The sequence below is a fragment of the Phyllostomus discolor genome, chromosome 8, assembly GCF_004126475.2.
Source record: "Phyllostomus discolor isolate MPI-MPIP mPhyDis1 chromosome 8, mPhyDis1.pri.v3, whole genome shotgun sequence".
Classification (NCBI taxonomy): domain Eukaryota; kingdom Metazoa; phylum Chordata; class Mammalia; order Chiroptera; family Phyllostomidae; genus Phyllostomus; species Phyllostomus discolor.
Window position 1 is genome coordinate 92,455,528 of NC_040910.2, and position 27,576 is coordinate 92,483,103.

The 27,576-nt window shown below is 42.7% G+C and overlaps 1 protein-coding gene across 6 annotated transcripts; it reads right to left on the reverse strand.

Annotated features, from left to right (window-relative positions):
• Positions 1-6,953: 6,953 nt before the first annotated feature.
• On the reverse strand, positions 6,954-27,459 carry TUBD1 (tubulin delta 1). 6 transcript variants are annotated; one of them, XM_036033586.1, is made up of 9 exons: positions 27,367-27,459; positions 26,141-26,356; positions 23,771-23,918; positions 22,206-22,422; positions 21,339-21,570; positions 16,815-16,979; positions 10,836-10,976; positions 9,406-9,589; positions 6,954-7,698 (listed from the first exon to the last, which is right to left on the reverse strand). In XM_036033586.1, the coding sequence occupies exons 2-9, from the start codon at positions 26,310-26,312 to the stop codon at positions 7,596-7,598; spliced, it is 1,362 nt and encodes a 453-aa protein (XP_035889479.1). In that variant the 5' UTR covers positions 26,313-26,356; positions 27,367-27,459; the 3' UTR covers positions 6,954-7,595. The 6 variants fall into 6 exon arrangements, with proteins under 6 accessions (XP_035889479.1, XP_035889476.1, XP_035889478.1 ...); XM_036033583.1 differs by having other exon boundaries at positions 27,197-27,428; XM_036033585.1 differs by having other exon boundaries at positions 27,201-27,425.
• Positions 27,460-27,576: the final 117 nt, after the last annotated feature.

Sequence of the window (27,576 nt, forward strand, 5' to 3'; positions counted from 1 at the left end):
ATTAGCTCCCAGGAACCTCCTCTGCCCTGTACCAGGAAGCAGAGTGGACTGCGAACTTGACCACTGTTTGCTCAGTTTGTACCAGGCATTGTTTTCAGTGCTGTTCCGTGTGCATTGTATTTAATCATTAAATCCTTATGGACAACCCTATGAGGAAAATAAAGCAGGAGGATTCAGCGATTTGCTGGAGGAAGTAAGGAAGTAGTAGCAGAGTTCGAATCCACACCTAGGCATTCTGGCTCTTAGCCACTCCACTCTGCGGGGAAGTCCAGGCTCCTGCGCACTTGTTTTAGCTTGTGATCACAAGTAGGGAAGGGAGAAGGGGAGACGGCAAAAAATCAAGGCCACCGTCTAAAAACCTTTGCTGTTTAAACAGATGGGCAGCCTTTGTGCTTCTCTGTTCCAGGGGTGGGGAAGGCCAGCTCTTGTGTGGGCAGTTCCCAGAGTGGTGTTTGCTACAATTCTGATTACAAAGCAGTTTCTATTTGTACAGGCTTTTTTTTCCTTTTTCAAAGCACTTTCACATCTTTCTTTTAAAAAGAGTTTATGTATGTTCACAGAGAGGGGAAAGGAGGGAGAAAGAAAGGGAGAGAAACGTCGATCCGTTGCCTCGCAATTGCCCAACTGGGGACCTGGTTCGCAACCCAGGCTGGCGCCCTGACTGGGAATCAAACCAGCGACCTGTATCTTTTGTTTGCAGGCTGATGCCCAACCCAGTGAACCAAGCTGGTCAGGGAGGCACTTTCACATCCTGAATTTTATTTGAGCTTCATAATAACCTTATGGAATAGTTAGGTCCAGTAGAGGCATTAGCCACACCAGGGGAATTTTTTTTTTTTCATCTACTGGTTTAAGACACTGTGAGAAAGGCTGTCCCTCCAGGCACAGTCTTCTTGGGGGTGTTATGCATATATGCAGATAACTATGTAGTGGGACTGCCTTACCGTAGCGTCTGTTCCCCAACCTTTTTGGCACCAGGAACCAGTTTCTGGAAAGACGATTTGTCCGTGGACCTGAGGGTGGAGGATGGTTTCAGAATGATTCCAGCTCATCACATTCAATCTCCTCTGCTGGGCGGCCGAGTTCCTAACAGGCCCGACCAGTACCAGTCAGCAACCTGGAGTATGGGGACCCCTGCCCTAAGGAAAGAATGGAGAAGAGGAAGAGAATTGCTGAGTAGGTTTCATGAGGATGTGGCCTTTGAATTGCCAGGTGGAGGTGGGAGAGGGAAAGTCTTCTAATTAGCGAAAGCCCTATGACATGCGAGACTCGGGAAAGCACACGGGGGAGCCCTGTGACGGGTGGGTAGAGGGCATAAGACCAGTGTGTCAGTTCCATCTTTTATTCTGCATAACTCATAACTGTGCCATCTGTTTTCTTGTTTTTGCTGTTTCCCCACTTGTGTGTGCAGGGCCTGGCACTTGGGGGGCTCGCAGCGAGTGTTTGCTAAACGAATATTGCAGTAGTTCGGGTGAAGCAGCAGAGGGGATGCAAAGGCAGGCCGGAGGTGCCGCCTACGTAGGGTCCAGGGTCGTCCGCAAAGCTAGAGTAAAGCAGGTGGAGTGGAGGTGAAGAAGGAATGAGAGAACTCTGGGAAGACAGCAAGGCCTGTCGCTCACTGTGCCAGGAACGTAGGAGGAGCAGCAGCAGGTTTGAGGGAGAGAGACAGGATTGTGTTTGGAACATTCCAGGGGAAGATACTGAGCAGCAGAAGGGTGGGGCGGACTGTGGGCCTGCATCTCAGGTTTCCTGACTCCAAGGCTCCTAGCGAGTGAGCTTTCCGTTAGACCACCCTGTGACTTCTCCCTGTTAGAGAAGAACTGGACTTGTCTAGAGAATTCTCCAGAGTCACACGTCCTCTCTCCTTTCACCTAAGCCTTGTTGTGCAGCTCTGTTCTGGAGGAGGTGGCACTGTGACTGCATCTTGGCGCCAGAGGAAACCGCTTTAAATTTCCTCTCCCCTGGTGCATCCTGCTTCCTTAACCCTCGGGCTCCTCCCTCTGAGAGTGGGGAGGATGGCAATTCCTGGATAGATCGTCTGTCTTTATAAGGAGAAAAGTTTGGCAATGTGATTTCCTGTATATTTCTGCTAGAGTCCAAGATTCCAGTAGTGCTAGCCTAGGCAGCAGGGCAGCCACCTAAAACCCGATGTCGTAAGTAGTCCCGAGTAAGCACGAGGGCACCGTCCCAACGGCCTTTGCCAAGCCAAAAGGCAGGATCAGAGTTTTATTGCACCTTCTAGAGCATGTGGTCAAAGTGGCTTCCCATTTGGCTGCTTTGGTGCTGGGGCTGTTTACATGCTTCAGGAAATGACTTATCCTTATTGAAGTTGGCTGGATGGGACTTCAGAATAAATGACATGTGACCACAATTACACCACTCACCAGGAGAACCGGGGTTCAGAAAAAGATTTACTTGGGCAGTAATCCTTTGGTGGAAAAGAGACGCAGAACTTGGGTATTCCGCTGTCAGGCGGACACACAGTTGGCGAAGCCTGGGCGAGCCGGGCAGTCGCTCTTCCTCGCCGTCTGACGGAACCACGCCGGTCTGATGAGAGCCTGTGTGTGGGGTGGCTTTGCACGGTTTGGGGGGAAATGGGAAGCTGAAAAGGATGCTTTTAGAAAAGTAGAGTTATCAAAGAAATTTTCAGAATTCCTGCATTTTCTTCAGATGTAAAGAATCGGAATATAAAGCATATCCCTGGTCTCTGCAAGGAGGAAGTAAAACGTTCTTCCATATGCAGAAGCTGTCTGACTTGACACACTGCTTTTCTGGCTGCTCCCAGACTGCGCGCGTGCGTGTGTGTGTGTTGTAATAGTCCTCCCTATAGTAGGCAGTGTCCATGAGAAGAATACTAGAAGAATACGGTGAGGCGATAGGGATCACCAAGTTAGTCTTTAATTACCCCCCTGCCACCCCCCGCCACCCCCCCCCCCCCCCCCCCACCAGCGAACCCGAAGCATCCTGTACTTCCTGCACCTATTTTGGTGGTAGTTCGTCAAACAATGCTGCTTACTACTTCCGCCCCTTGTTACTGCCTTTGATTCATTTGACTTCCTCTGTTCTTCAGACTGTCTCCAGGTGTTAACATCCCTTTACAAATCATTTGAGTTATTTTATCTTTAAAGGCTTTGTTTAAAAAAAAAATAAAAGCAAAAGAAATGCACAATATAAAAGAGTAAATCCCCTGAGAAAGACACTCCCCTCAAGGAATTTGCTCTGACATCCGGTGTATCCTGTCAGTCCTGCTCAGAAATGCTCCGAGCTCCCTCTTCTTGGTCTCGGGGGCCTGGCAGCGGGGGCGTGGGGCGCGGGGGCACAGCAGGTAGGCTGGGTCACTGGGGCACGTGCCGCCTGGATCTTCAGGTCAGTGAGAGATGGCTCCATCCCTGTCCTTACTGGACAAAATGAAACAGCAGCATGTAGACAGAGCCATTGTTTCTCCAGACCGCATTCCTCGGCCACTTCCGGCTTCCTCCGCCACTGCAGTTCACGTGGTGCCGGGAACGCGGGACACGGGGAGCCGCCACCCTTTGGAAGGCATGGAGTCCCAGAGCAAGGAGTTTAGATTATAGGTAATAATTTCAAAACAAAGGCAATTCTTCATTCTCTTAACATATTGTTTGAATTTATATTGTCTTAAAGGGCTTTTAATGATAGAAGATGGCTTCAGAGACAAAATAATTAGAAGTATATTTCTATTTCCAGGCCCTTCATTTCAGCTAATGGCTGTGAGATCTGTTGCCAACATGGGAGCTTTAATGGGCTTCACGGTGACCCTTGAGTGTTTCAGCTTTACATCTCTCCCGCTGGTTTTTGGACGTTGACCTTAATCCGTGCGGGGAGTAGGGAGTCTCTGCCATGAGCCAGGCATATGCTCTGCAGGAAAGAACATATGACATGGTGAACTGGAGGGCAGGGGCCAGGTTTGATTCATTTTTAAAATCTCCCGTCCTAGCAGTGTTTTTCCTTGCAGGTGTTCAAAGGATGTTTGTGGAATTAAACTCACATCCTGCCTCTTTCATACTGTTCACAGGAGCCGAGCTCAAGCAAAGGCCTATTTTTTCAAAAAGGAAGCTCCTGTCTTTTGTGTGTGTCATGGTTCTTGCCATCACGTGTCTGTGATCTCTCTCCCCCAGCGAGGACAAGCGTGCTCGGCTTGTTTCTGTAATTCCTGGGACTCTGCTCCTGAAATGTCGGATAGCTCTGCTCAGTAGAAATACAATGCAAGACATATATCTAATTTGAAAAATTTTTAGAAGCTACATTTTAAAATCTAAAAAGAAACAGGTGTACCAATTTGAGTAATTCAATTTCAACAATTAATTTAAAATATTAAGATTTTACATTATTTTATTCATATTGTCTTAAAAACTCCATGTATATTTTAACTTAGCATTAGGCCAATTGGCTAATGGCTACCTCTCTGCACAGCATGGGTATATAATCTTTGAATTTTTATGTACTCACCATGTAAATAATTAAATTTAAATAGGACAAGAGAGCCAGAAAAAGTGTCTACCTTATTGCTGCATCAAGAGCAAAGGAGATAAATTTAGACAAATGGAATTATTTGCTAAGTGACATGCAATTTAGCTTACTGTTTCTTTTTAAAATTATTTATTGATTCTAGGGAGCGAGAGAAAGAGAAACATCTATTTGTTGTTCCACTTATTTATGCATTCAGTGGTTGATCCTGGTATGTGCCCTGACCAGGGATTGAACCTGCAACCTTGGCATATCAGGATGACACTCTAACCAACTGAGCTACCCAGCCAGTGCTTATTGTTTCTTCTTGAACTATTCTTGTAAGCTTTTAGGTTTTTCATCATCAGGGAAGTCCATAATTCAAAAACCATAGAGCCTTTTTTTTTTTTTCCTAAAATGCTGCTAAGCTATTATTGGTCCTTTGGGGGCACCATCAGTTCCCCTGACACTCCTTTTCGGTTCTTCCTGCTGCCCTGGCTCCCTGGAGTCCAAATGATCGGGCTTTTCTATCCTTCCCCTTCTTTCCCTTGAACGCCACATCTTTGCCAACACTGACCCCACACTGTGTTCCCCAGAAACTTGAAATATTCACATTGTTTTTCTTAACTTCTTTGCAAGTGTCCCAGCCGGTGGAAATGGAATTCCATCTGTCTGTAAGGCTGGCACTGCAACGTCTGAATACAGGAGAAGGAAATTAGTTAGTTAAAAATGTAAAGTCAGATTTTTTTAGCTCACATTCCTAAAACCCTTAGGAAACAATGTGATAGATAAGATAAGCTAATATCTCTTAGATAACTGGTTAGCTGCCCAAAATGGCGAGGTAGTGGGGTAAAGCTGTGTTTGGTAGGTAGGTAGGTAGGTGGGTGGAAGAACAAGAAAGGGTTGACTGCCAAACCTGGGGTTCATGGGGAGAGGAGAATGGGAGAGGAACATACGGAGCATGTTTTTAAGTGGACAGGAATTCGAGTGTGATAAACATGGTGGTCGGCAGAAGAATCTCTGGTATGTGCACGGAGGAGTCGACCCTGTAGAGCCAGCAAGCAGACGGTTCGGACGAACTGAGGGTTCCCAGTGCAGGGTTCCTCCCCGTGTGCCTCCGTACTCGCTGCCTGGAGGGGGACATCCTGCCTCTGGGGGGCGGTGTCTGGGGGAAACAGTGCTCCGGTCCCCTGTAAAGAAACTACATATTCAAACCTCCCGGGTCGGGATGCCCAGGAAGCTCTGGTTCTGACGTCCTGGCTGATGGGCCATTTTGTGCACACAAAGTACATTTCCAAGGCCACCCTTTAGCTTGAAGTTTGGGACCAGCTTCTTTGTGTGAATTGTTAAGTCAAAATCCCAGCTCTAATAGTAAAAAAAATATATATATATATATATATATATATATATATATATATATATATATTATTCCAATAGACAAGAAAAAATATTTCCATGTAAATGTTTAAAACAACTTTGCAAATATTTAGGTATCCACATGTATCAAATACTGCAGCTGTGGACCACAAAAAGGGTCAACTCACTTAAGCGAGTGGATCCAAAGTTCTGTCTAACTGGGGTTTACTTTTAATGTTAACCTGTCATTGATTCCATAAGTTGCCACATTAGAAATATACTTGTCCCCACGGTACCTCAGGGTACCTTTCTTAAATACAAAATGATTTCAACTTTTGACTTTCTCTGAGCTCAACTTTTAGCAAGTTTCCTTAGAATCAGCTTCACCCATGGCAAGATCATTCAGTTACAGGTCTTTATTAATGCTGGCTTAGTTTGGGAAATTGTTTTGGTTTTTGGATCTCTTCAATGCTAAACAATTACTTTTAACTTTATTTTGTAAAAATTATGATCTAATTATTTTCAAGTATACTTGGGTTAACAAAATGCAGCAGTGGGGTGTGCCTGTTAGCGGCTGAACAGACCACTTTTTACATTCCTTAGAAATAAGATATGGTTCAGTATTTTAAATCATAGCAACAGTTGATAACAAAAACAGCAAAAAGGTAATCATTTCCATATGGAAAGAAAAGGAAGAACAGTGAAACTGTGAACTGTCATTTTTCCAAATAAAAATAATTCACCACTGGTAGATTTGGCAGAAAGGGCAAATGTTCCTATTTGTTTCCCATTTTACATTTGTTAATACATTGCATGTGATGTGTTTTATTGAAATACACCATTACCCTCACTCTGCTGCCAATTTCCAATTGTGTTTTTGTCCTTCTGAGTGAAACTCACATCTGGATGTGCCAATTTCATCCAACACAGTATTTCCTTGGTGATGATTTTCTCAACTTAGTGAAATTTTGGTGAAAGTTCTTACCCCTTTTACGGAAAAGCATATAGCCATCTTCTAAATAACTATAAGTAATTTTAAAGCACTAGTCAAATAAAGTCAGTTTCTGCCTTGGCATTCCAAGATCTAAAAGAAAAACTGACCCAAGTTTCTGATATATAAAAAGTATAAGAAATGCAAACAAAAGAAACATTTACTTATTTACTTCTGTATACTTACACATGATGTATATTTATTAACAAAATCCTGACATTTATTTTTAAGTAGCTGCCTGAAGTAGAAAAATGTTACCTGTTATAGAATAAAAATGTTCAAAATACACATTCACCCTGTAGCATTTAACAACAGCTCCCTCTTGTGGTTCAAAGCATTCACTTCAACGATAAATACATTTAAATACAGAATTGCAATTTCGTAGCTTAAAATTGTGCTGTGAAAGTTTAGCTCCTATTTCATGAATTCTTTTTGAAATAAAGAGGAAAGAGTTATATAGAGAAAAAACAGAATATTCCCTTTTTTGCACAGTTCCAGAGTTCCAGCATTTCAGCAAAGTGTTTCCAAAGTTCTTTATAGAAGCACCAATTTTTTTTCCTAAAAATGAAAATAACAAGTAGATGTTTTCATTGAAAACATGCTGTCTTCCATATAAAAGGTTTTTGTCCTGTCTGTGGCACAGTATGCAAAAGAAATCAACATCTGACCTGGCTGCTTTTAAAAGATCAAAATTTGAAAATTTACAGGGAAAACAGTACTGAAAATATTTTAGTCCAAAAGTGATGTAAGGTACTTTTTCCCTTGAGCCATCTGTTCAAGGTCACAGGTTGCAGTAGCTGGCAACAACCTGTTCTAACAATGTAAAACTGTCCAAAAAGTCCTCTTCTTCAATTCCAAATTTTGTGTACTGATGAATGTAGGCCCTGGTAAAAGAAACAGAAAATGTAAAATGAAAAATCCCAGACACATAAATAACTCTTAAAACCAAACAACAGTTCCTAAGCTCATGAACATTTAAAGACGGCAGAATCTCTTCAAAGTTTTCTATTTGCTTCAGTGTGTGTTCCAAAGGTCAGCGAACTTTCCAAGTTGATGCAGGCTCCCTGCCTTTTTTAGTGTCCAAGAGAGTGACGACAGGGAGCACACAGGGAGAGAGGCAGATTCAGGTTTGGCTGCCCACCCAGCACATGTCCAACACTCCACAGGAGATGACCAGGTTCAGCACAAACTCTGAAAAGTGCCTGGGAACTTTCATCTAAGGCTTGAAACCGTAGAAAGACATTAACGCAGTTCTAGGAATGCAGTGAGGGCTCCCAAGCATTTTTCAGACAACTCTTAATTTGCAGTTATGCCAGGTTCCCCTTAATATCCCTACTCCCCCAAAATGTTGAGGCTGGAGAAAACACGTTAAAGAGAGTTGTCAGGGCAGACATGAGTTAAACGGATGGAGTAGCAGCTGCTACCAGTTACTGAGAGGGGGAAAACGAGGGGGCAGGGAAGGACAGAGTTCCCCGTCCTGAGGAGTGGGGGTTCTGGGAAGACCACATGCAGGAAGGCAGGGCTTGGGGATCCTGGCTAATCAAGTGCAAGGCTTTGTCCAGTCATTTGAGGAATTTTACTTCCACATTCCGTGAGTGTGGCAGAGGTCAGGAAACCCGATAACACATTTCTTAGTGCCAGGTGGACATTTCTCAGTATCGAGTGGGGCTGCACTAGCAATATTTCTAACTGAGCAAGATCAGGATTTCTTCCATTCTTCCAAGGATCTTACTTTAGAAAACTTCCTTATTGTCTTTATCTTATAATGAAGTTTCTACTTTCATTTAGAAACTAATTTAGTCGACACCAGTAATAACAATATCCAGCAATGACTGACCACTGGCTAGTCAGGCGCCGCACTTAATCCTCACCCCCGGGCCGCCCAGTTGGGACCCACTGTACAGACGAGGACATGAAGCCTGAAGGGACACGCCTCAAGTTTCACGCCTGCGAAGTGGCAGCCATGCCTACTCCAGGCTGCAGACCGAATGTTTGTGTTCCCCAAAGTGATGGTATTGGGAAGTAAGGCCTCGGGGAGGCGATGAAGTCACAAGGGTGGAGGCCAAATGAAGGGGATCAGTGCCCTCGTCAAAGAGCCCAGGAAAGCTCCTGTGCCCATTCTGCCACTTGAGGATACAGAGAAAAGACACCATCTGTGAACCAGAAAGCGCATTTTCACCAGACATCCAATCTGCCAGCACCTTGATCTTGGACTTCCCAGCCTCCAGAACTGTAAGATATAAATAATTGATTCTTTATAGGCTACCTGGCCTATTTTTGAAAAAGCAGCCTCAGTGGACTAAGATGCTCCAGATCCTGCCTTGTGTTGTTAAAATTGATTTATTGATTTTTAGAGAGAGAGGAAAGGAGAGAGACAGACAGAGAGAAAGAGATGGAGAGAAATATTGATTTGTTGTTCCACTTGTTTATGCATTCACTGGTTATTTCTTGCATGTCCCCTGACTGGGGATTGAACCCACAACCTTGGTGCATCAGGATGACGCTCCAACCAACTGAGCCAGTTGGCCAGGGCTTTAGCATTATGTTATCTGCCTAAGGTTAGAAGGTTTGTAGATTTATCATTTACTTACTTTGAAGCAAACATATTCCACGCTTTGCTCACAATCATATCAAGTGGTTTTACTAGGAATTGGCTGTTGCTGACCAGTGCTGCAGACTTCTCATACTTGCTAAAGGCTCGCTGGGTTGTCCACACATTGAAAGCATTATCTGGTCCCAACCAGGAAGTATAGAGAGCTGGATCTTTAAATCCCGCTAGAGTAAGACAACATAAGCCATTGTTTACATGGTAAATAATTATTTTTGAAAACACATTGATAAAGGAATATGTTCTTATCCATTTCACCAAAAATCTTTTCTTTTGCCTTTTAAAACTATATTAATATTGAAAAAATAAACTTTAAGAAATAAAAAATAAAGCTAGTTTTATGTTGCTTTTGGATACATGATTTATACATATCATAAAAATAAATAACTCACACCGTTCAGAAAAGTACAATGAAGAAAATGTTTAAGTCAACAGAACAGCCGAAGTGCCCCCACCCAGAGATGATGAGGAACGTTCGCTGACCCTCGTGTGTGCAGTTTTGTACATACGCTCTTCTGTAGCCTGTGTTTTTCAGTCACCCGAGTCGTGATTCATTTTTCCACTTCAATAAATATCACTCATATTTATTATTTTTTATTTACAAAAGGTTTTATTTATTTACTTTTAGAGGGGAAGGAAGAGAAAAGAAAATATTAATTGGTTGCCTCTCACACGCCCCCAACTGGGGGCCTGGCCTGCAACTCAGGCAGTGCCCTGACCCGGAATCAAACCAGCGACCTTTTGGTTGAGAGGATGACACCCAGCCACTGAGCCTCACCGGCCAGGGCTCAATGGTTGATCCTTGCATGTGCCCTGACCAGAGATGAAGCCCACAACCTTGGCATATCAGGATGACACTCTAATCAACTGAGCTCCCTGGCCAGAGTAACTTCCTGAAAATTTTAACAAAATGCTTAGCACAGAAACCATGAGCTGTCCCACAATACCTGTTCTCCCTTCTTTAATAGCGGAACCTCCAAATGTTAACTGTGCTCGTGGTGACCCTTACAGCTGGGTTCTGCACATGCCTCAGTCAAGCAGATATAAACACAAGTGCACTGTGCAGCCCCGGGAGGGGGCAGTGTGTCCTTTTTTGCTCATTTATATGTGATTTGATGGCTGAAGCTCTAACAGACATCTTAGGCTAAAAGGAGGAAGCCGAATGGTCACAATAACAGAACACTCAGATATCGGGAAAAGAGAATTAAACTAGTATCTTATTTAAACCACTTCTATTTTGGTGTTCAGTCACATAGTAACTGATACAATGGCTACATTTTGTTACTAAAAACATAGTTACTATTTTCCTTTCTCTAAGAATAAATTCAGGGCCTTTTTTTTTTTTTTTTTACCATGTATGACATCTTTATGTGCAAAAAACACATCTTAATTTTCACCTTTACTGCTGCTTACCCACATCTGCACTGTGCACATCTTTCCCACGCAGGACGACCAGGTTAGCGATGGAAGTGTTAAAGCGGAGCTGCTCGCTGAGGGACCTTTTACCAAGAGTGGGAAGTCTTGATAAAGGAGGCTGTACCTGCCAATCAATACCTACCAAAAGCAAAACAAAAACAAGAGATTTTATAAATGGCTTTGAACAACAAGGGGAAAATGTATTACAGTGTGTGTATTTTACATAAAATTTTATTCAGTTACTAAAAGTTCTTTTTTTCTGCTAAAAGTTTAAAAATTCGTATTGGTTAACCTAAAGTGATCCAAACTCTACTGAGAAAGGCATGAAACATTCCTCACCAACTATTAAAGGTTGGTGGTAGGTGCATAAGATGGAATTCAGTCAGCAATAAAGAGGAGCTAACTTCAATACCCGTAACGACAGGGATAAATCTCAGAAGCACTATGCTAAGTGAAACAAGCTAGACTCAAAAGACCACACAGTGCATAATTCCCTTCACAGGACATTCTGGAAAAGGCAAAACCATAGGAACAAAATTGAGATCAGCAGTTGCCAGGGACTAGAGGTAGAGGGAAGAGATCGTCTACTAACAGGTATGAGGGAATGTCTGGAGATGATGAAAATACTCTATCTCAGTTGTGGTAACGGTCACACACTGTAAGTTTGTCAGAATTCATAGAACTATACACTGAAAAAAGCCGAACTTCACTCTACATATGGTTACGAATAAGCAAAACACATACAAAATGTTAAAAGATACAGACACACAAAACCAAAATAGGATTGCAAATTTATTAGCCATGTGAAAATATGACAAAAATACTCAAATTATACAATAGGATAGGGGTAAAATTGTGCAGTAACACTGATTTTCAGCAAAAATAGAAATACAACAAATAAAAAAAATTCTGGCATGCTCAACTCAGTAAGACAAACAAGCCAATTTAAAAATTAGAAAGGTGCTGGAATAGAAATTTCACCAAAGAAGATGAACAGACGGCTGATAAGCACATGAAATGACCCAGCATCACTGTCATCAGGAAAAGGCAAAGTGAACCACAAGGAGACACCATGCACACCTGTTAGAATGGCTCTAATCAAAAAGACGGATGTTGGGAAGGACATGGAAAAACCAAAATCACCTTAAATCACTTGTGGGAATGCAAAATGGCACAACCACTTTGGAAAAGAGTTTAGCCAATTTGTAAAAAGTCGAATGGGGGTGCTTGTCCTTTGACTCAGCAGTGCCACTCTAAGGCATATCTGCAGGGGACTGAAACTTGTGTCCCCACAGAGACTGGCATGTACTACAGCATGGATGAACCTCAGAAACATTAGGCTCAGTGAAAGAAGTCAAACGCCAAAGACTATATATTGTATGATTCCATTTGTATGAAATGTCCAACATGGGCAATATCTGTAAGGACAAAAGGCACATCAGGGGTTGTCTGGGGCTAGGAGTCAAAGGAGGGATTGAATGCCAATGGACACGGAAACTTTCTGGAGTGGTGGGACTGCTCTAGCACTGGATCGTGACAGTGCTCGCACAGCTCCGTCAGTCTGCGGAAACATCGCTGGGCAGCGCACTGACGCAGGTGAAGCGTAGGGCATGCGGGTTCCACGTCAGAGAAATCATTGCGAAATGCTTGGCGTGCTGTCAAAGCTGCAGTTGTTAGGTAAGTCATCACCTGACATTATTCTGAAATAAAGGTGAGACTTCATCAAAAAGTTTCAAAAAGAAAAAGGAAATGAAGCTAGTTAAAATATATATTTAATTTATTTATTTTTAGACAGAGGGGAAGGGAGGGGGACATAGAGGGGGAGAAACACTGATTGGTTGCCTCTCACACGCCCCAAACCGGGAACCTGGCCCATAACCCGGGCCTGTGTCCTGACTGGGAATAGAACCAATGACCATTCTGTTTGCAGGACGAGGCCCAACCCATTGAGCCACACCAGTCAAGGCTAACTGTACTAAATTTGAAAGGAGACCACAAAATATTGTTATGTTGAAAAAAAGTTGTAGAACAACAACAAAAAACACATATAATGTGATGCCAGTTTTATTTTCTGAAAAGTCCATTTGTAGATACCCTCAGACCTCTTTCTAGTTTCCACATGCATAAATTAATCCAAACTAGCAAAAATAAATCAACTAATGAAATAAAATTTAGAAATAAAATGTTTTTGCCGTGGCTGGTGTGGCTCAGCGGACTGAATGCCGGCCTGTGAACCAAAAGGTCGCCCGGTCGATTCCTAGTCAGTCATGAGAGGCAACCAATCAACCCTCAAGCACTGGTGTTTCTCTCTCTCTCCCCCCTCCCCACTCTTTAAAAATAAATAAAATCTTTATATATTAAAAGAAAATGAAAATAAAATGTTTTAAATAAAACAAAAATAAATAAACAAGTGAAAGTATCATTTAGCTGGTTCAGAGGGCCAAGCCAAAAGCCATGGGAAGTTTTTCCCAGGCCTTACATTTTAATCAAGACACTGCCAGCGAGTGCCTGACGAATTGTCCCAGCCCAGGGACTCCTGTGTGCCTTCCATGTGCCCGTTTTTGAAATGGAGTGTCTACCAGTTGTCCTGTGCCTGCTCTCCCACTGTCTGTTGGGATCAGGGGGCAGGAGCTGTATTCTAAGAGCTATAGTCAAGAAATCTCACCTGAGGAGTATAAATTCACACCTGGACCTGTTTTTGGATGACAAGATCCTGGGCTTCAGGCTGCTATGCTAATCGGACAGACCTTTCGGGGGGCCTTGGGAGGGGTTCGATGTATTCTGCAGATGCGGGGGCAGAGAGTGGTGGCAGGCCTCCCAGATGCACCCCAAGCATCCTTGCCCCCTGGAATTCAGGCTCTTGTGTGGTCTCCTCCCACATGGGACAGGGTTGACCTTAATAACCAAACAGATGGTGCAGAAACGATGGTGTGTGACTTCCAAAGCCAGGTCATAAAAGACACTAACTTCTGCCTGGCTCCCGCTTGGGCCATTCGTTCCTCCTGTTACTAGGACATGTGGTCACACCTGTACTGCTGATTACAATATCAGTTAGTGCGATCAATCTTCATACAGAACAGTCTGGTAACACATGAAGCATTTTAAAACTCTATTCTTCAACCCGGTTAGTAGCACGTATATATTTATTCTTATGTATCCATATATTACATATAAACATTTTTTATGTTTGAAACTCTTATCTGTAACTGTGGAAAAAATGTTTAAACCCTCAAGTCCCTCAAAGGAAAATGACTAAGCAAATCATGGTTTATTTACCTAGGAGCCCAGAGCAGCAGCACACCTTACACCATCCCTAGGAACACTGTGTTCCTTGAGGTGTTAACAGGCATTACTAGAAAAACAGGTATGTACTATGGCCAAAAAAATTCAGGATGTGAGCTATAAATTAAGATGTGAACTATACACTTATCTCCAAACCCCGGGCACTATAATCTAAAGTCCAAAAGGTATCACAAGCCCTGGCCTGGTAGTTCAGTTAGTTAGAGCATTATCCCAATACGCCAAGGTTGTGGGTTCGATCCCCAGTCAAGGCACATATATAAAAATTAACCAATGAATGCACATATAAGTAGAACAACAAATCAATGTTTCTCTCTCTGTCTCCCTTCCTCTTTTCAAAATCAATAAAAATTTTAATAATAAAATACATAAGGTATTGCAAGTAAATGTAGAAGAAATCCACTTTCATAGTATTAAAACTTAAGTTATTGTAATTTGTGGTAAAACATACACTACAAAAATAATACATAAGCCCTGGCTGGTGTGGCTCAGTGGTTGAGTGCCTGCCTGTGAACCAAAGTGTCACTTGTTGGATTCCCAGTTAGGGCACGTGCCTGGGTTGCAGGCTGGGTCCCCAGTAGGGGGCGCATGAGAGGCAACCACACATTGATCTTTCTCTCTCTTTCCCTCTCTAAAAAATAAAATAAATGAAATTTAAAAATAATAATACATAGTAGTGATTTCCAGTTAAATGTGGCAGACTGAACACACACCAGTTTACCCCCACTTTCTCCCCAAATCTCACTAACAAGACAATACTGGGATTTTTAAAAAGACATAAGCAAGAAAAAGGAAATGGCACAGGAGATAATGGCAACAAAGTTTTGGAAGCTGGAAAGCAAAAGAACCAGTGGTTACTAATTTAGCAGCCAGGGAAAGCTGCAACTTCTGCCCACAGTGGAGGTCCTAGAAGCAGGCCAGGCAGAGGAAGAAAGAGGAGGATTAAACATCTATATGAGAAGCCGTGAGAGCCCCAGACCCGTCCACTCCCAGGGCAGCGGGAGTGCACCCCTTCATCCTGGAAGGTTTGTGCTCAGGAAAGGCTAAGCCACTGAGGCTCTGGCCTGTGCTGGGCTGCTGTTTCAGGCTCTGAAGATATAGCAGGAAATGAAATAGATTAAAAAAAACAACTGCTTTCATCCTACTGAGATAAACCAAAGGTCCAAACTAAGGAATTCTGGAGTGCTAAAGACAGAGAAAATCCTAACAGATTCAAGAGAGAACGAAATAGGGGTAGGAATCAGATTGAAGTAACCCTGCAAGCTGTAAGGTAAGGGAGCAATGCCTTCAAAATACTGAGGAAAAATGACCGCCCCCCCCCCTCCTTGAATCCCATACCTGGCCATCATGTGAGGGCAGAATAATGATATTGGCAGCCTTAAAATTTTCACCTTCTCTGAACTCCTTGTTAAGACACTCCCAGAGGGTGTGGTCTATCAATAGAAACAGGAAGGTATGAAGCCCAAGAAACGGGAGAGAGGACAGAATGGGGCAGAGATGCCAGTGGTTGCTCTTTGAGCCAGGAAAGCAACCAGTGCGGCTGGGCTGGACGGGAGGAGGAAGGTCTCCCGCTGCAACGGCGCCAAGCAGATAATGAAAGTACTGGGTTTCGTGAGGGTTTGAACACATCGAGATGGGATTCATTTTTATGAAAAAGTTTAGGGATATATTAGTGATAGGTACATAGACATCGACCAAATAAATGTAATTATTAACTCTAGAAGGAAAAAAATAAAGTTTTATATGAAATAAAATGTAATCTGTGTATATATATCGTATAGTACATAGCTCAATGGTGAATGATAGCTACACAGCAAAAGTAATTTAAACACTGAAAACGGATCTAACCCAAAAGTGTGTGTGTGTGTGTGTGTGTGTGTAGGGGTGTAAGAAGGTTCCATCCCCAATTTTCACATCAGAAAGGCAGTTGATAAATCTAAACCTGGAAAATAAAACAAGTAACCATATAAGCATGAGATTTTGGAGGCAAATTCCAGAAAAAGCAGCTAAAAACACTGAAAGCAGGGCACCAGCTGGGTGGGGGAGAGTCTAGCACAGGGGTCTCCTCTTTCCCTCGTTAGAAATTCATGTGGCCAAAGTGTCGCAGGTTCGATTCCCAGTCAGGGTACATGCCTGGGTCACAGGCCATGACCCCCAGAAACCACACATTGATATTTCTCTCTCTCTTTCTCTCTTTCTCTCCCTCTCTTCCCTCTCTAAAGATAAATGAATAAATAAAAATCTTAAAAAAAAAGAAAAGAAATTCATGCGGGACAATTACTTGTCTTTTAAAAAAATTAAGATATACATATAATGCAATATATGTAAACAAAATCTGTGAATATTTTACAATATAAATCTGTAATTAAAATGGACTTAAGAGTACACTTAAATGAGTTTTGACTACTTGATTTTAAAAAATTGTCCATATATTACTTTGACAAAAATAAAATGTAAGTAAAAATAAATGTGCCCTCATCTGAAACTGTCTTGGGGAACGACACTGTGAGGTGATTCAGAAGCCCTCCTGGGGTGTCCTGGTGAGTTTCTGCGGGCGCCTCCCTGGCCAGAAGAAGGGGCCATTATTTCAGCTGGCCCAAACCAGTTTATACTGAGAACTCCAGTACAGGCATTTTTCCTAGCTTGTGGGCTACATATTTGTAAAATACCATTTACCTTCTTCCATTTTCGCATTAGAAATGAGCATCTGTCTCAGACGCTTGAGGAGGCCAGCCCAAGTAAACGTGCTATATGCCAGCGAGTTTTCAGACATGCGAGGAACGTCACGGACTCCCAGCATCTTGAATTCAGGATGGGGAACTAAATTCTCCATTAAGTCTCCTGTAAAGAAAAAAAATCTTTGCTAACTTGAGTCCATGGTGTTCCCGTTGGCCTACACACAACCATGATTTGGTGGCCTTTGGATGTTTTCTCCTCCAAGACCAGAACTGCTTACATTTTAAAATGTAAATAAAATTTCAGAGACAATCTATTAAAGACTATGTATTTGTTGGATTTTGGCATCAATTTTAGCATGAGTGAGAAATAACACTCTGCCAAAAAGGAAATGAGAGTTTAGAAGCCAAGTAACTGGAAATATGAACAAAATATTTAGCTAAACCCCAGGAAAACAAAGTAAGCATGAAAGTTAATATGCTTTTTATTGTCATTCTGTATTCACTAAATAGTTCTTTAGAAATTGTCCTAGATCTGTCATTTATTTTGTCTAATGAAATAATAATCAGAACTGTGAGAAACAAACGCATGTTGTTTAAATGCCACTCGGCCTGTGGTATTTTTGTCAAGTAGCCCGAGCAGACTAGGACAGACTAATCCTTGAACGTCCTGCCTCCTCAACCCATCAGTCTTCCCCTTTCTTCACTTCCCTCCTTGTGCAGCTCCGTGCCCCTGTCTCTTCATCAGATCTTTCTGGTGGGAAATCCAATCTGGACCAGCCCCATGCCTCACACTGTCTGTGCCTGTGACAGCACAGCTAACGAAAGCCACCCACATGGCAGATTGGGACCCCTCGGAATTCACGATCCCCAGTGGCTTTGTTGAGATGATGTTTCTTCAAACACCTGAGCAGAACAACGTGGGTATTGAGGTCTTAGTGGACCTAAGTTTTAACTATTGAGCTATTGAGCCACAGCTGGGTATCTCAGTCAGTTAGGGCGCCTGACACACCAAGGCTGTGGGTTCGATCCCCAGTCAGGGCACATACAAGAATCAACTAATGAATGCATAAATACATGGAACAACAAATCAATGTCTTTCTCTGTCCCTCCCCCCTCAATTAAAATCAGTAAGAGATATATATTTTTTAAAAATTGAGCAACTGAAGGATTGAGGAGACACGCTCCTGGCGGAAAACTAAGAGACCTGTGTTACACATGGTATGTTTGGAATGTCCATGAAATGCGTACATACAGAAGTCAGGAAGGCTGCTGGGTATAGAACTCTGGAGCTTTGGGAATTGGTCAGACTTGCAGACAAACTGGCAGGTTGGAGAACACACATGGCGTTTAAAGCCATGGGGCTGGGGCGAGGGTCCAAGACCAGCATTTAGAGCTTGGAAAAAGGAGGGAAAGGGGGAATAGAAGGAGTAGTCATGGAGACAGGAGAAAAGTTAGGAGGGGCTGTCACAAAACGCAAAGAGGACACTTGGAAAACAAGGGGTCAGGCATGTCAGCGTCCACTGAGGGTTGATGGAAACGAGAACAGTGAGGTGGCCACTGAATTTGGCAGTGTGGGCACGTTTGTGACGTATAAAAAGCAATTTCAGGGAAGTGGTGGGGGAGAAACTAGATCAGAGTGGGCTGAAGAGTGACCACGTGTTGAGGAGATGAGGACAGCAAGGAGAGACAGACCTTTGAGCATGGTGGTTCTAAAGAATGACTGAGAAATGGGGCCATCAGCTATCGGTGGTCATGTCAGGGGAGGTTTTTCTCAGTGTGAGAGGAGCCAGAAAGTTGTCATAAGGGGAGTAACCCAGGGAAGAGGTACAAGTTAATGATTTGGGAAGACGAGAGATGAGTAAGGAATTAAGTCCCTGAGAAGGGGAGGGAATGGGTCTCAGGACCAAAGTGAGAAGTTGGCTTTTGACAGGAGCAGGACCTGCCCCCACTGCGACACAAGGCAAAGGGCAAATGTAAAGTCTGTAGACCTGCTCGTGGGGGTCAAGGGAGCACCCCTTTAACAGGTGGCCTTTACTTTCTCAGTGAGGGTTGGTGTGATCGAGCCACCATGCGGCCTCTCCAGGCAATGACCGCCCCAGGTGCAGTCTCAACCTCCCATGGGCTCTCCACCCGCGGTCCAGTGGACCTTTTCAAAAGTAAATGATTATGTCGCCAACCTGGTTAAAATTTTTCCATGGCTTTCCCCTGTTCTCAGGTTAATGAGGAAGGCCTTCATATGGCTTACCAGAACCTACAAGGTCCACCCCTGCTTACCACTCTAGGCTCATTCCAATCATCTCCTCCATCACTTGCTGTGCTCCCAGCAGCACTGGATTTCTCTCTGGTCTTGATGGGCCATGCTTCCTTCTGCCACAGGGCCTTTGCACATGCCATTCCCTCCCTTTGTGCTATTTCCTTCTCCCTCCCTTTGCTTAGTGAACTACATGTTCTCATCCAGCTCTTGGCTCAAGTGGTATCTCCTCCAGGCAGCCTTGTCTGCCCCTTCAGCCTAAGTCTGGTTCTTTCATGACACATTGTGTTAGAACTTCACCTCTTTCCTTCAGAGCATTTAACTCATTTTTAGTTATACAATCGTGTGTTATATTTGTTAATGTCTCTCTTTCATAGTGAACACAATGTATGCACTGGCTCCCCACTGGATCCCTAATGTTTATCACAGTGCCTGACATGTAACAAGAAATTAATAGATATTGATTGAATGAGCAGATCTGCAATATGGGAAGTACTGTGGAATGTGCGGACATTAACAAAACATACACAGGACAGGATTCCTCTCTACGGGGACAAATGGTACTGGTTACACTTGGGGAGGAGTGGGGGGTGGGAGGGAGGTGTACTTTTGACTGCACATCCTTTCGTACTCCTTGAATAAATGTGTGTGTAACTTTTAAAGATAAGCAAACACACACAGAAATAATAAAGGCAGAAAACATTACATGACATAAAAGAAGTAAAGAATACCACCGGAGATCAGAGAGAAGAGAGTTACTTTAGGCAAAGGCCTCAGTAGAAAAGCTTTGCAGAAAACTCACCTCTTGAATTGGAGCCTGAAGGATGAGTAAGGTTTCAGTAGAGGTGAAGAAGGGAAGGAGGTAGCAATTTCTACGGAGAAGGAGCAGTGAGCAAAGGGACCAGGGCAGGAACGTACCAGAATGAATACAAACAGTGCAGGTGGGATAAAAAGCAGGTGGGGATCCATGCAGAGGAGGCAACAGGTAATGAAGCTAGAAAATTGGGGTTCAGGGCATAATGCAGAGGTCAGACTAAGGCATTCTGACAAAACTGGCAAGTAATGCGTGAGCCATAGACTGAGCGTAAGAGAGGGCAAGGGTTAAATCTGTGCATTAGGGAAGCTCATTCCGGCTCAGTGTCCAACAGGGACTGCAGCGGGGAGAGGCAGGCCCCTGGAAGGAAAGCAGCATTAGGGCCACCTTAACACAGGAATGTCCTCATGGATGTAAGTTTCTGTTTTTATTCCAAAAATAAAATAAAATGAGAATAGAAAGGGGCTGGTGTGCCTTGTGTTTGTATGCGGTATTAGTTGAGAGGTGTTGACACTCTGACCCAATGTCAGAGAGGCAGGGGCGTAGGGGAAGAATGCAGACAGACGACAGAGATCGAACCCACAGGTTGGGCATACTGATGAGATATGAGGACGGTGGGAGAAATCGGGTGACAGGAAGTGAGGGAGAGGTGGCAGGAGAGAAGAAGACAGGGAAAAATGATGAATCCATTCAGAACATGCTAAATTTGAAGAAGAAGGAGGAGGAAGAGGAGGGGTTGATGGTGGTGGCAACTAAGAAAACTGGGACAGGTAACTAGTTGGGAAAGAGATTAGGCCTGGATGGGGGGTATAGATTGTGATCTCCTTTGCTTCTAGACAGTTTGAACTGATAAGGTACTATTTGCCAGATAAGCTGGGTTTCTTTACAGAGTGATGAAAATGACAGCTGTGAATATGCTAAAAAATATTGACTTGTACACTTTAAATGGGTGAATTGTCTGGTATGTGAATTATATCTTAAAGTTTCTTTTTAAGATTTTATTTATTTATTTTTAGAGAGAGGGGAAGGAAGGGAGAAAGAGAGGAAAAAATCTATGTGTGATTGCCTCTTGTACGCCCCCTACTGGGGACCTGGCCTGTAACCCAGGCATGTGCCCTGACTGGGAATTGGACCAGTGACCCTTTGGTTCGAAGGCCAGAACTCAATCCACTGAGCCACACCAACCAGGGCTATATCTTAAAGTTTGTGTTAAAAAGAAAAAAGAGAGAGACAGAGCAAATCCTGAAGAACATAGTAGGTAGGTATCCACCACTCTTCAGAACTTTAGTAACTTTGCAAAACTTTTCAGTAAGACAGTGCAGAGAGCTAAGCAGCTATTTAGGAAGGCTTTTGAGATGAGGGAGACCTAGTATATCTCAAGCAGAGGAGAGAAACCAAGGAAGAATCACTTTGAGGCTTTCAGACTTTCCTATTAATAACATACAGGAGGACAATACCTAATGGATTTCTTCTATAGTGAAATGAGCCTTCCTCAGAATAAGTAGGCTGGAACACACTTCCCAGCTGATGGGCGATGACTTGATTTATATTGTTAAAGGAGATCTGCTTGATATTCATCAATTTTGCACAGATCTTGTGAACAGCATCATTCTCATGAACAAGGAGGGCGTCTGAAGATCGGTACAAGTGAGAAAGAGTCAAAATGGAGTTGTAGTTCTGAACAATGACCTGGAGGGAAGAAGGTCAGAAATAAGAAAAGCAGGAGAGAACAGTGGTTAAGAGGGTGGTTTCTAAGGGCATCTTGCCTGGGATCAAATCGCAGCTCCGTCACTTTCTGGCTATATGATCTTGGACAAGTTATTTAATCTTTCTATGCTTCAGTTACCTCATCTGAACAATGGGAATAATAATTGTACCCATCTCCTAGAGTTGTAAAGGTTGATGAGAGAATGCATGTATAGCACTTAGAACAGTGCCCTGTATATAGTAAGGGTTCAATAAGCCATGAGCATTACTATCACACTTTCTGCCTACATCATTTCCAAACTGACTTACTTCACCTCCATTTTATAATTTCTCAAGGTCCCTGCTGCCTGTAGCCAGAGGGATTAACCCAGGAATGGGTTCCAGAGAGAAAATGCACAATTGTCTTCTTTGGAATTTTTAGAAACAAGGACTCCTCATTTGTTTGGAAAAGTTTGAGCAAAGTTAAATGAATTGTTCACGCAAGTATCATATTGCATAGTAACTCCTGATGCAGTAACTTAACATTTCCAAAGAAGGAGTCAGATCAATCTTTTACCTACATTCATTTCAAATGCAAAGAATGCAAAATATAAACATTTCAATTAATATGTTCATACCTCACCAGTTCCATAAGGCCATATAATGTGATTCATTTTCAAAGAGCTGGAATACTGATCTTGTAAATTCTGTGTAATAAAGGTTCCTAGTCCAGATCCTGTGCCTCCAGCCATACTCATTATGATGAAAAAACCACCCAAAGAGTCACATTTCTCTACTTCCTTCTGGATTAGGTTCATTACAGATTCTTCATGTCTGGGTCCATGAACAGAGTAACTACACAATGCAAAGAAACAAATATAAACACCTTAAAATTTAACCAGAGATATGCAATACAGAGAAAGAGATATAGGATAGAGAAGGCTTTTTAAATCTATGAAAGTGAACTACTTCTCATGAAGGGCATGCAATTTAAAATACAAAAGTTAGCCCTGACCGGTACAAGTGAGAAAGAGTCAAAATGGAGTTGTAGTTCTGAACAATGACCTGGAGGGAAGAAGGTCAGAAATAAGAAAAGCAGGAGTGAACAGTGGTTAATAGGGTGGTTTCTAAGGGCATCCTGCCTGGGATCAAATCATCCCACAAACAGGAGTCACAGGTTCAATTCCCAATCAGGGCACATGCCTGGGTTGCAGGCTCAGTCCTTGGTTGGGGCATGTAAGAGCGGCAACTGATCGATGTTTCTTTCTCACATCAATGTTTCCCTCCCTCACTTTCTCCCTCCCATCCCCTCTCTCTTAAAAATAAATAAATATCTCTTGGCTGGCATAGCTCAGTGGATTGAGCATGGGCTGTGAACCAAAGTGTCGCAGGTTCGATTCCCAGTCAGGGCACATGCCTGGGTTGCAGGCCACAACCCCCAGCAACTGAACATTGATCTCTCTCTCTCCCCCCCTTCCCTCTCTAAAAATAAATAAATAAAATCTTTTAAAAATAAATAAATAAATAAATAAATGCGATCCTTAACAAAATAAAATACACACCTTTAACATAGTTAACAGGTAGAGTAGGACTGCTAAAAGAGTGAATTTGCTATGTACAGAAAATTCTGTTATAGGCTAGTCCTATAGCTGGAGACTCCAATTACCAGACAGTCCTGTAAGTTTGTAGTACACCATAACATTCGATACTCATAACTGTACTCCCAAGGCAGTGGTTCCTGAACTTTTCTGCACATTATAATCACCCAGGGAAGCTTTGAAAAATCACAGTATCCAGGCTTCATCCCATGCCAATCAAATCAGAATTTTTTAATTGAGCTCCAGGCACTGGAATTTTCCAAAGAAGCCAGACAATATTACTGCCTCATTGTATTGCCTATTAGCTGGAATACCTGCCACATACATGTATTATACTGATAATAAGTGAGTTGGCAGAACAACAGTGAAGAAGTGGAAAACCCTGCTGCAAGGGATCCATGGTTTCACCATTACCTGGACCCGATGCACAGACCTATGTGAGACAGAATGGGAGTTTCTTCTGGGTGAAGCGACACCCTAAATTTCAAAACACCAGTTCCATGGTTACAAGCTCGCTATATCAACTCTGCTGTTGTAACTACACTGTCTACTAATTGACTGTGTAGCTGTATCTAAACTGAAAAGTCATGATGAATTATTCTTACCCATATGCCCAGTTGTTTCCAGAGCCTTGTTTTTGGCAGAAGCATGAACGCTGGCCATATTTCCATCGGCTGGACTGGACAGCCTTTGATAGTGTTTGATTAATAACTTTAGGTTCCATGTCAACAAGTACAGCCCGGGCAATTGGAACTAGAAAGGGGGAAAAAATCAAAACAGTATTTCATATGTCTTATTTGGGTTAACACAGAACACGAACTTCTTAAGTCCTCTGCCCCCGCCCCAAATCCAAAGTTTGAGGACAGAAAGATTTGTCATACTGGTTAGAAATTGAGGTGGGCAACAGCAGGTACGTGTGGAGGGTTCATAATGTCTAACATCCTGCTAAGCAGGCTGAATCACTGTGAGCTAGAATGATCACTGGGTCAGGTCTACAAACATCTGTTAAATGCTTACAATGTGCCATGTACTGTGCTGGGAACACAGAGATGAAGACAACATCAGTCCAGCCCTAGAAGGACTAGCTGGAGAGATGAAACACATGACCACTGCATCATGTGATGACCCACAGCAAATCCACACTGATGGAGTAGTATATTCCAAGGTACAAAATACCATGAGCACAACAGGCAGTTTAGGATTGTTGAAGCAGATGTAGAAGGAGGGGGTAAAAGAAGTGATAGATGGAGGTGGAAAGCAGGCAGGGATCAGCTCTTGGAAGTTCTTGTATGCAATGCTAAAAAAGCTTGAAATGTATCTTTTAGGCAATGTGAAACCACTGAAAATGTTCCAACAGGGGAGAAACAGTCAGATGTCTTTTTAAATACAGCAGTGTGGAGGGTAGATGTGATTAACACAACAGTCTAGGCAGGAAAACTCAGAAATAATGTCTCGAAACAGTCCAGGTGAGAGAGGACAAGAGCCACAACTATAGAAATGACAGTGAAGATGAAAAGTGCAGAAGAGTTTCGAGAAATACATACAGGAGGTAAATTAAGCAGGTCTTTTAAAAAAACATATATATATTTTAGGGAGGGAGAAAGGGATAGAAACATCAATGTGTGATCGCCTCTAGAGCGCTCCCTACTGGGGACCTGGCCTGCAGTCCAGGCATGTACCCTGACTGGGAATCAAACTGGCAACCCTTTGGTTTGTAGGCCAGCGCTCAATCCACTGAGCCACACCAGCCAGGGCAAGTTAAGTAGATCTTGATGTTTGATGGTATGTGGGCAGTAACAGCCCAACTTTTAAAGGAAAGATAATGAATGCACCTAGGTATGGAGATGTTGAGTTTGAGGTACACGTGGGAATTGCAAGTGGAGAGGTCCACTAATCAGTCTGCAGCCTGGAGCTGAGGCTAGGCTAGAGATTTGAGAGTCATTAATGTAAAAGATATAACACATTCTGAGAATAACTGAAATTGTCCAGAGAGAACTATACGAGTAAGGACAGGGGAACCTGAGATGTAACCACTGGAGAAGAAAGGTTCAGACACTAAGGTGAAGGAGTTTCAAGGAGGGAATTTTGTAATTAATATTATCAAATCCAATAGAGAAAGTTAAGTGAATTAAGAAAAGAGTCAAGGCCCTGGCTGGTTTGGTTCAGTGGATTGAACTCTGGCCTGTGAATGAAATGATCACCAGCTTGATTCCCAGTCAGGGCATGTGTCTGGATTGCAGGCCAGGTTCCGGGTGGGGGGCATGCCAGATGCAACCCACATTGAAGCTTATCTCCCTCTCTTTTTCCCTCTCTACCCCTTTCTAAAAATAAACAATTTTTTTTAAAAGAACAGAGTCAATAGATTTGGTAACCAGGATATTACTAGGAACTCTTCTTAGAGCAGCTTCAGTGGTATAGGGCAGAAGCAAGATTATAGCTGGTTAGAGTGTTATCCTTTGAGACTCTTAGATGAGAAGGCAAAAAGGTAATAAAAAAAAGCTATAATCAAGAGATAAATTCTGTTTGTTTTTTTAAGAAATATTTTTTAAAGATTTTATTTATTTATTTTTTTAGAGAGAGGGAAACATCGATGTGAGAGAGAAACATCAATTGGTTGCTTCCTGTACACACCCCAACTGGGAACCAAACCTACAACCCAGGCATGTGCCCTGACTGGGGAATGAACCGGCAACCCTTTGTTTTGTGGGATAATGCTCAACCAACTGAGCCACACCAATCAGGGCATGTTTGTTTGCTTTTAGATTGGCAAGATCTGAGCATGTTCTTGTGCTGAGAAGAAAGATGCCACCATAGAGGCAAAAGTTGCTCATGTAAAAGCAAAGGATGGAGAGCAAAGTCATTCCTTAGTAGGATGGAAAGTGATAGAGTTCAGATGAACACAATGTGGATGGCCTGGTCTTGAAGCAAGCAGTTGGTTATGTCAAGTAAAGGACAGAACTGTGGACCACACATACCTCCATTTTCCTCCTCATTGAAGAATCTTTCTTTGCAGGATGATCGATATGCCTCATTTTCTCTTTTAGAGCAAAGCCCCTGGGTACAGTGTGAATCACTAAATAAAGCATCAAACACTTCAAAACCAATCTGATTGCCACACTGACCAAGTTGCACTGTTACTATTGACATGCTGAGACAAAAACTAGGCCTATCTCCTCAAAAAAGTGAGCAACCTGTAATAGAAAAATAAAGGCGTTGAGAACCACTACATTACCAATAAAGAAAAAAATAAAATGGCACATGTGTTAATATACATCAATAAAAAGACATAATTTTAAAACGCCACCTATGTATATGGTGTTATAAATGAAATAGCTATGTTGTCTAAGTAGCCAATCACTTAAAGAAATTGTTCATTTTCTCTAATGGTTTTGGGATTTGGGATTTACTGTAACCAAATCCATTCATACACAGCTTGTTTCCAAAGTCCGATTTGTATTTGCTACTTTCCTGTGCATACATTTAAAACAAAACGAAACAAAATGAATGCTGGTCGAAGGAATTAATAGCATACACTTCCCACCACAGAGACACATAGAACGCAGAAGTTAGCTCAACAATCATACATTTAGTTAACATTAATTTTCTCTCTTCTAAATAACGACTTTCTCTCTCCACCAATAACCTTTCTGGCCTGGTAACTACAGTAACATAAAAAAGACTTTGTGTTTAGCTCAGGTAGGACGGCAAGGAAGACCAAGCCTGGAAAGGATGAAATACTACAGCAAAACTTCACTATTTTTTAACAATGAAAAGGGACAATTTTTTTGGTAAATACCTCATACCAGGTCTGTGCAGCACTGGAAAGAGCAGGGACTTGTGAGGCATACTCTGTACTTACACTTTTCGAACTACCCTGCAAACTAGTTATCATTATTCTCATTTTATAGCTAAGGAAACTGAGGCTCTGAAAGGTTATCTGGCTTTCGCAAGGCCGCTTACCTAGTAAACAGCAAAGTCAAGACTCGCCGTTTCCCCACCAACCCTTAGAGGTTTCAATTAACCCCACTCACTGACAGCCCCAAGGCCGGCGTTTCTGTCCTGTTCAAACTTCAGAGAGCCATTATGCTCATGCTCACTTTAAACATTCCAAAAAGCTAAGGGAAACAAATGAACACGTTCCACAAACGAAAAGTTTTGTTGTAAAGTGTTTTTTCCCTATTCCGAAAGGTTAATCACGCATGTTCAATTTCAATTTATCAACTTCAGACACAGTACGCATGTTCACTGTCTATCAAACGCTTTAGTTGACAATGCGCATGATCTAGCTTCCTGGAGTGGCTTCGGATGGGGTTCTGCGCAGGTTTCTGCCAGTACCTGACTCCTGGTGTTAGTTCTACGCATGTTCACTGCCCACAGTTTGGCTTCACAGAACCCTGTACGCATGCTCTAG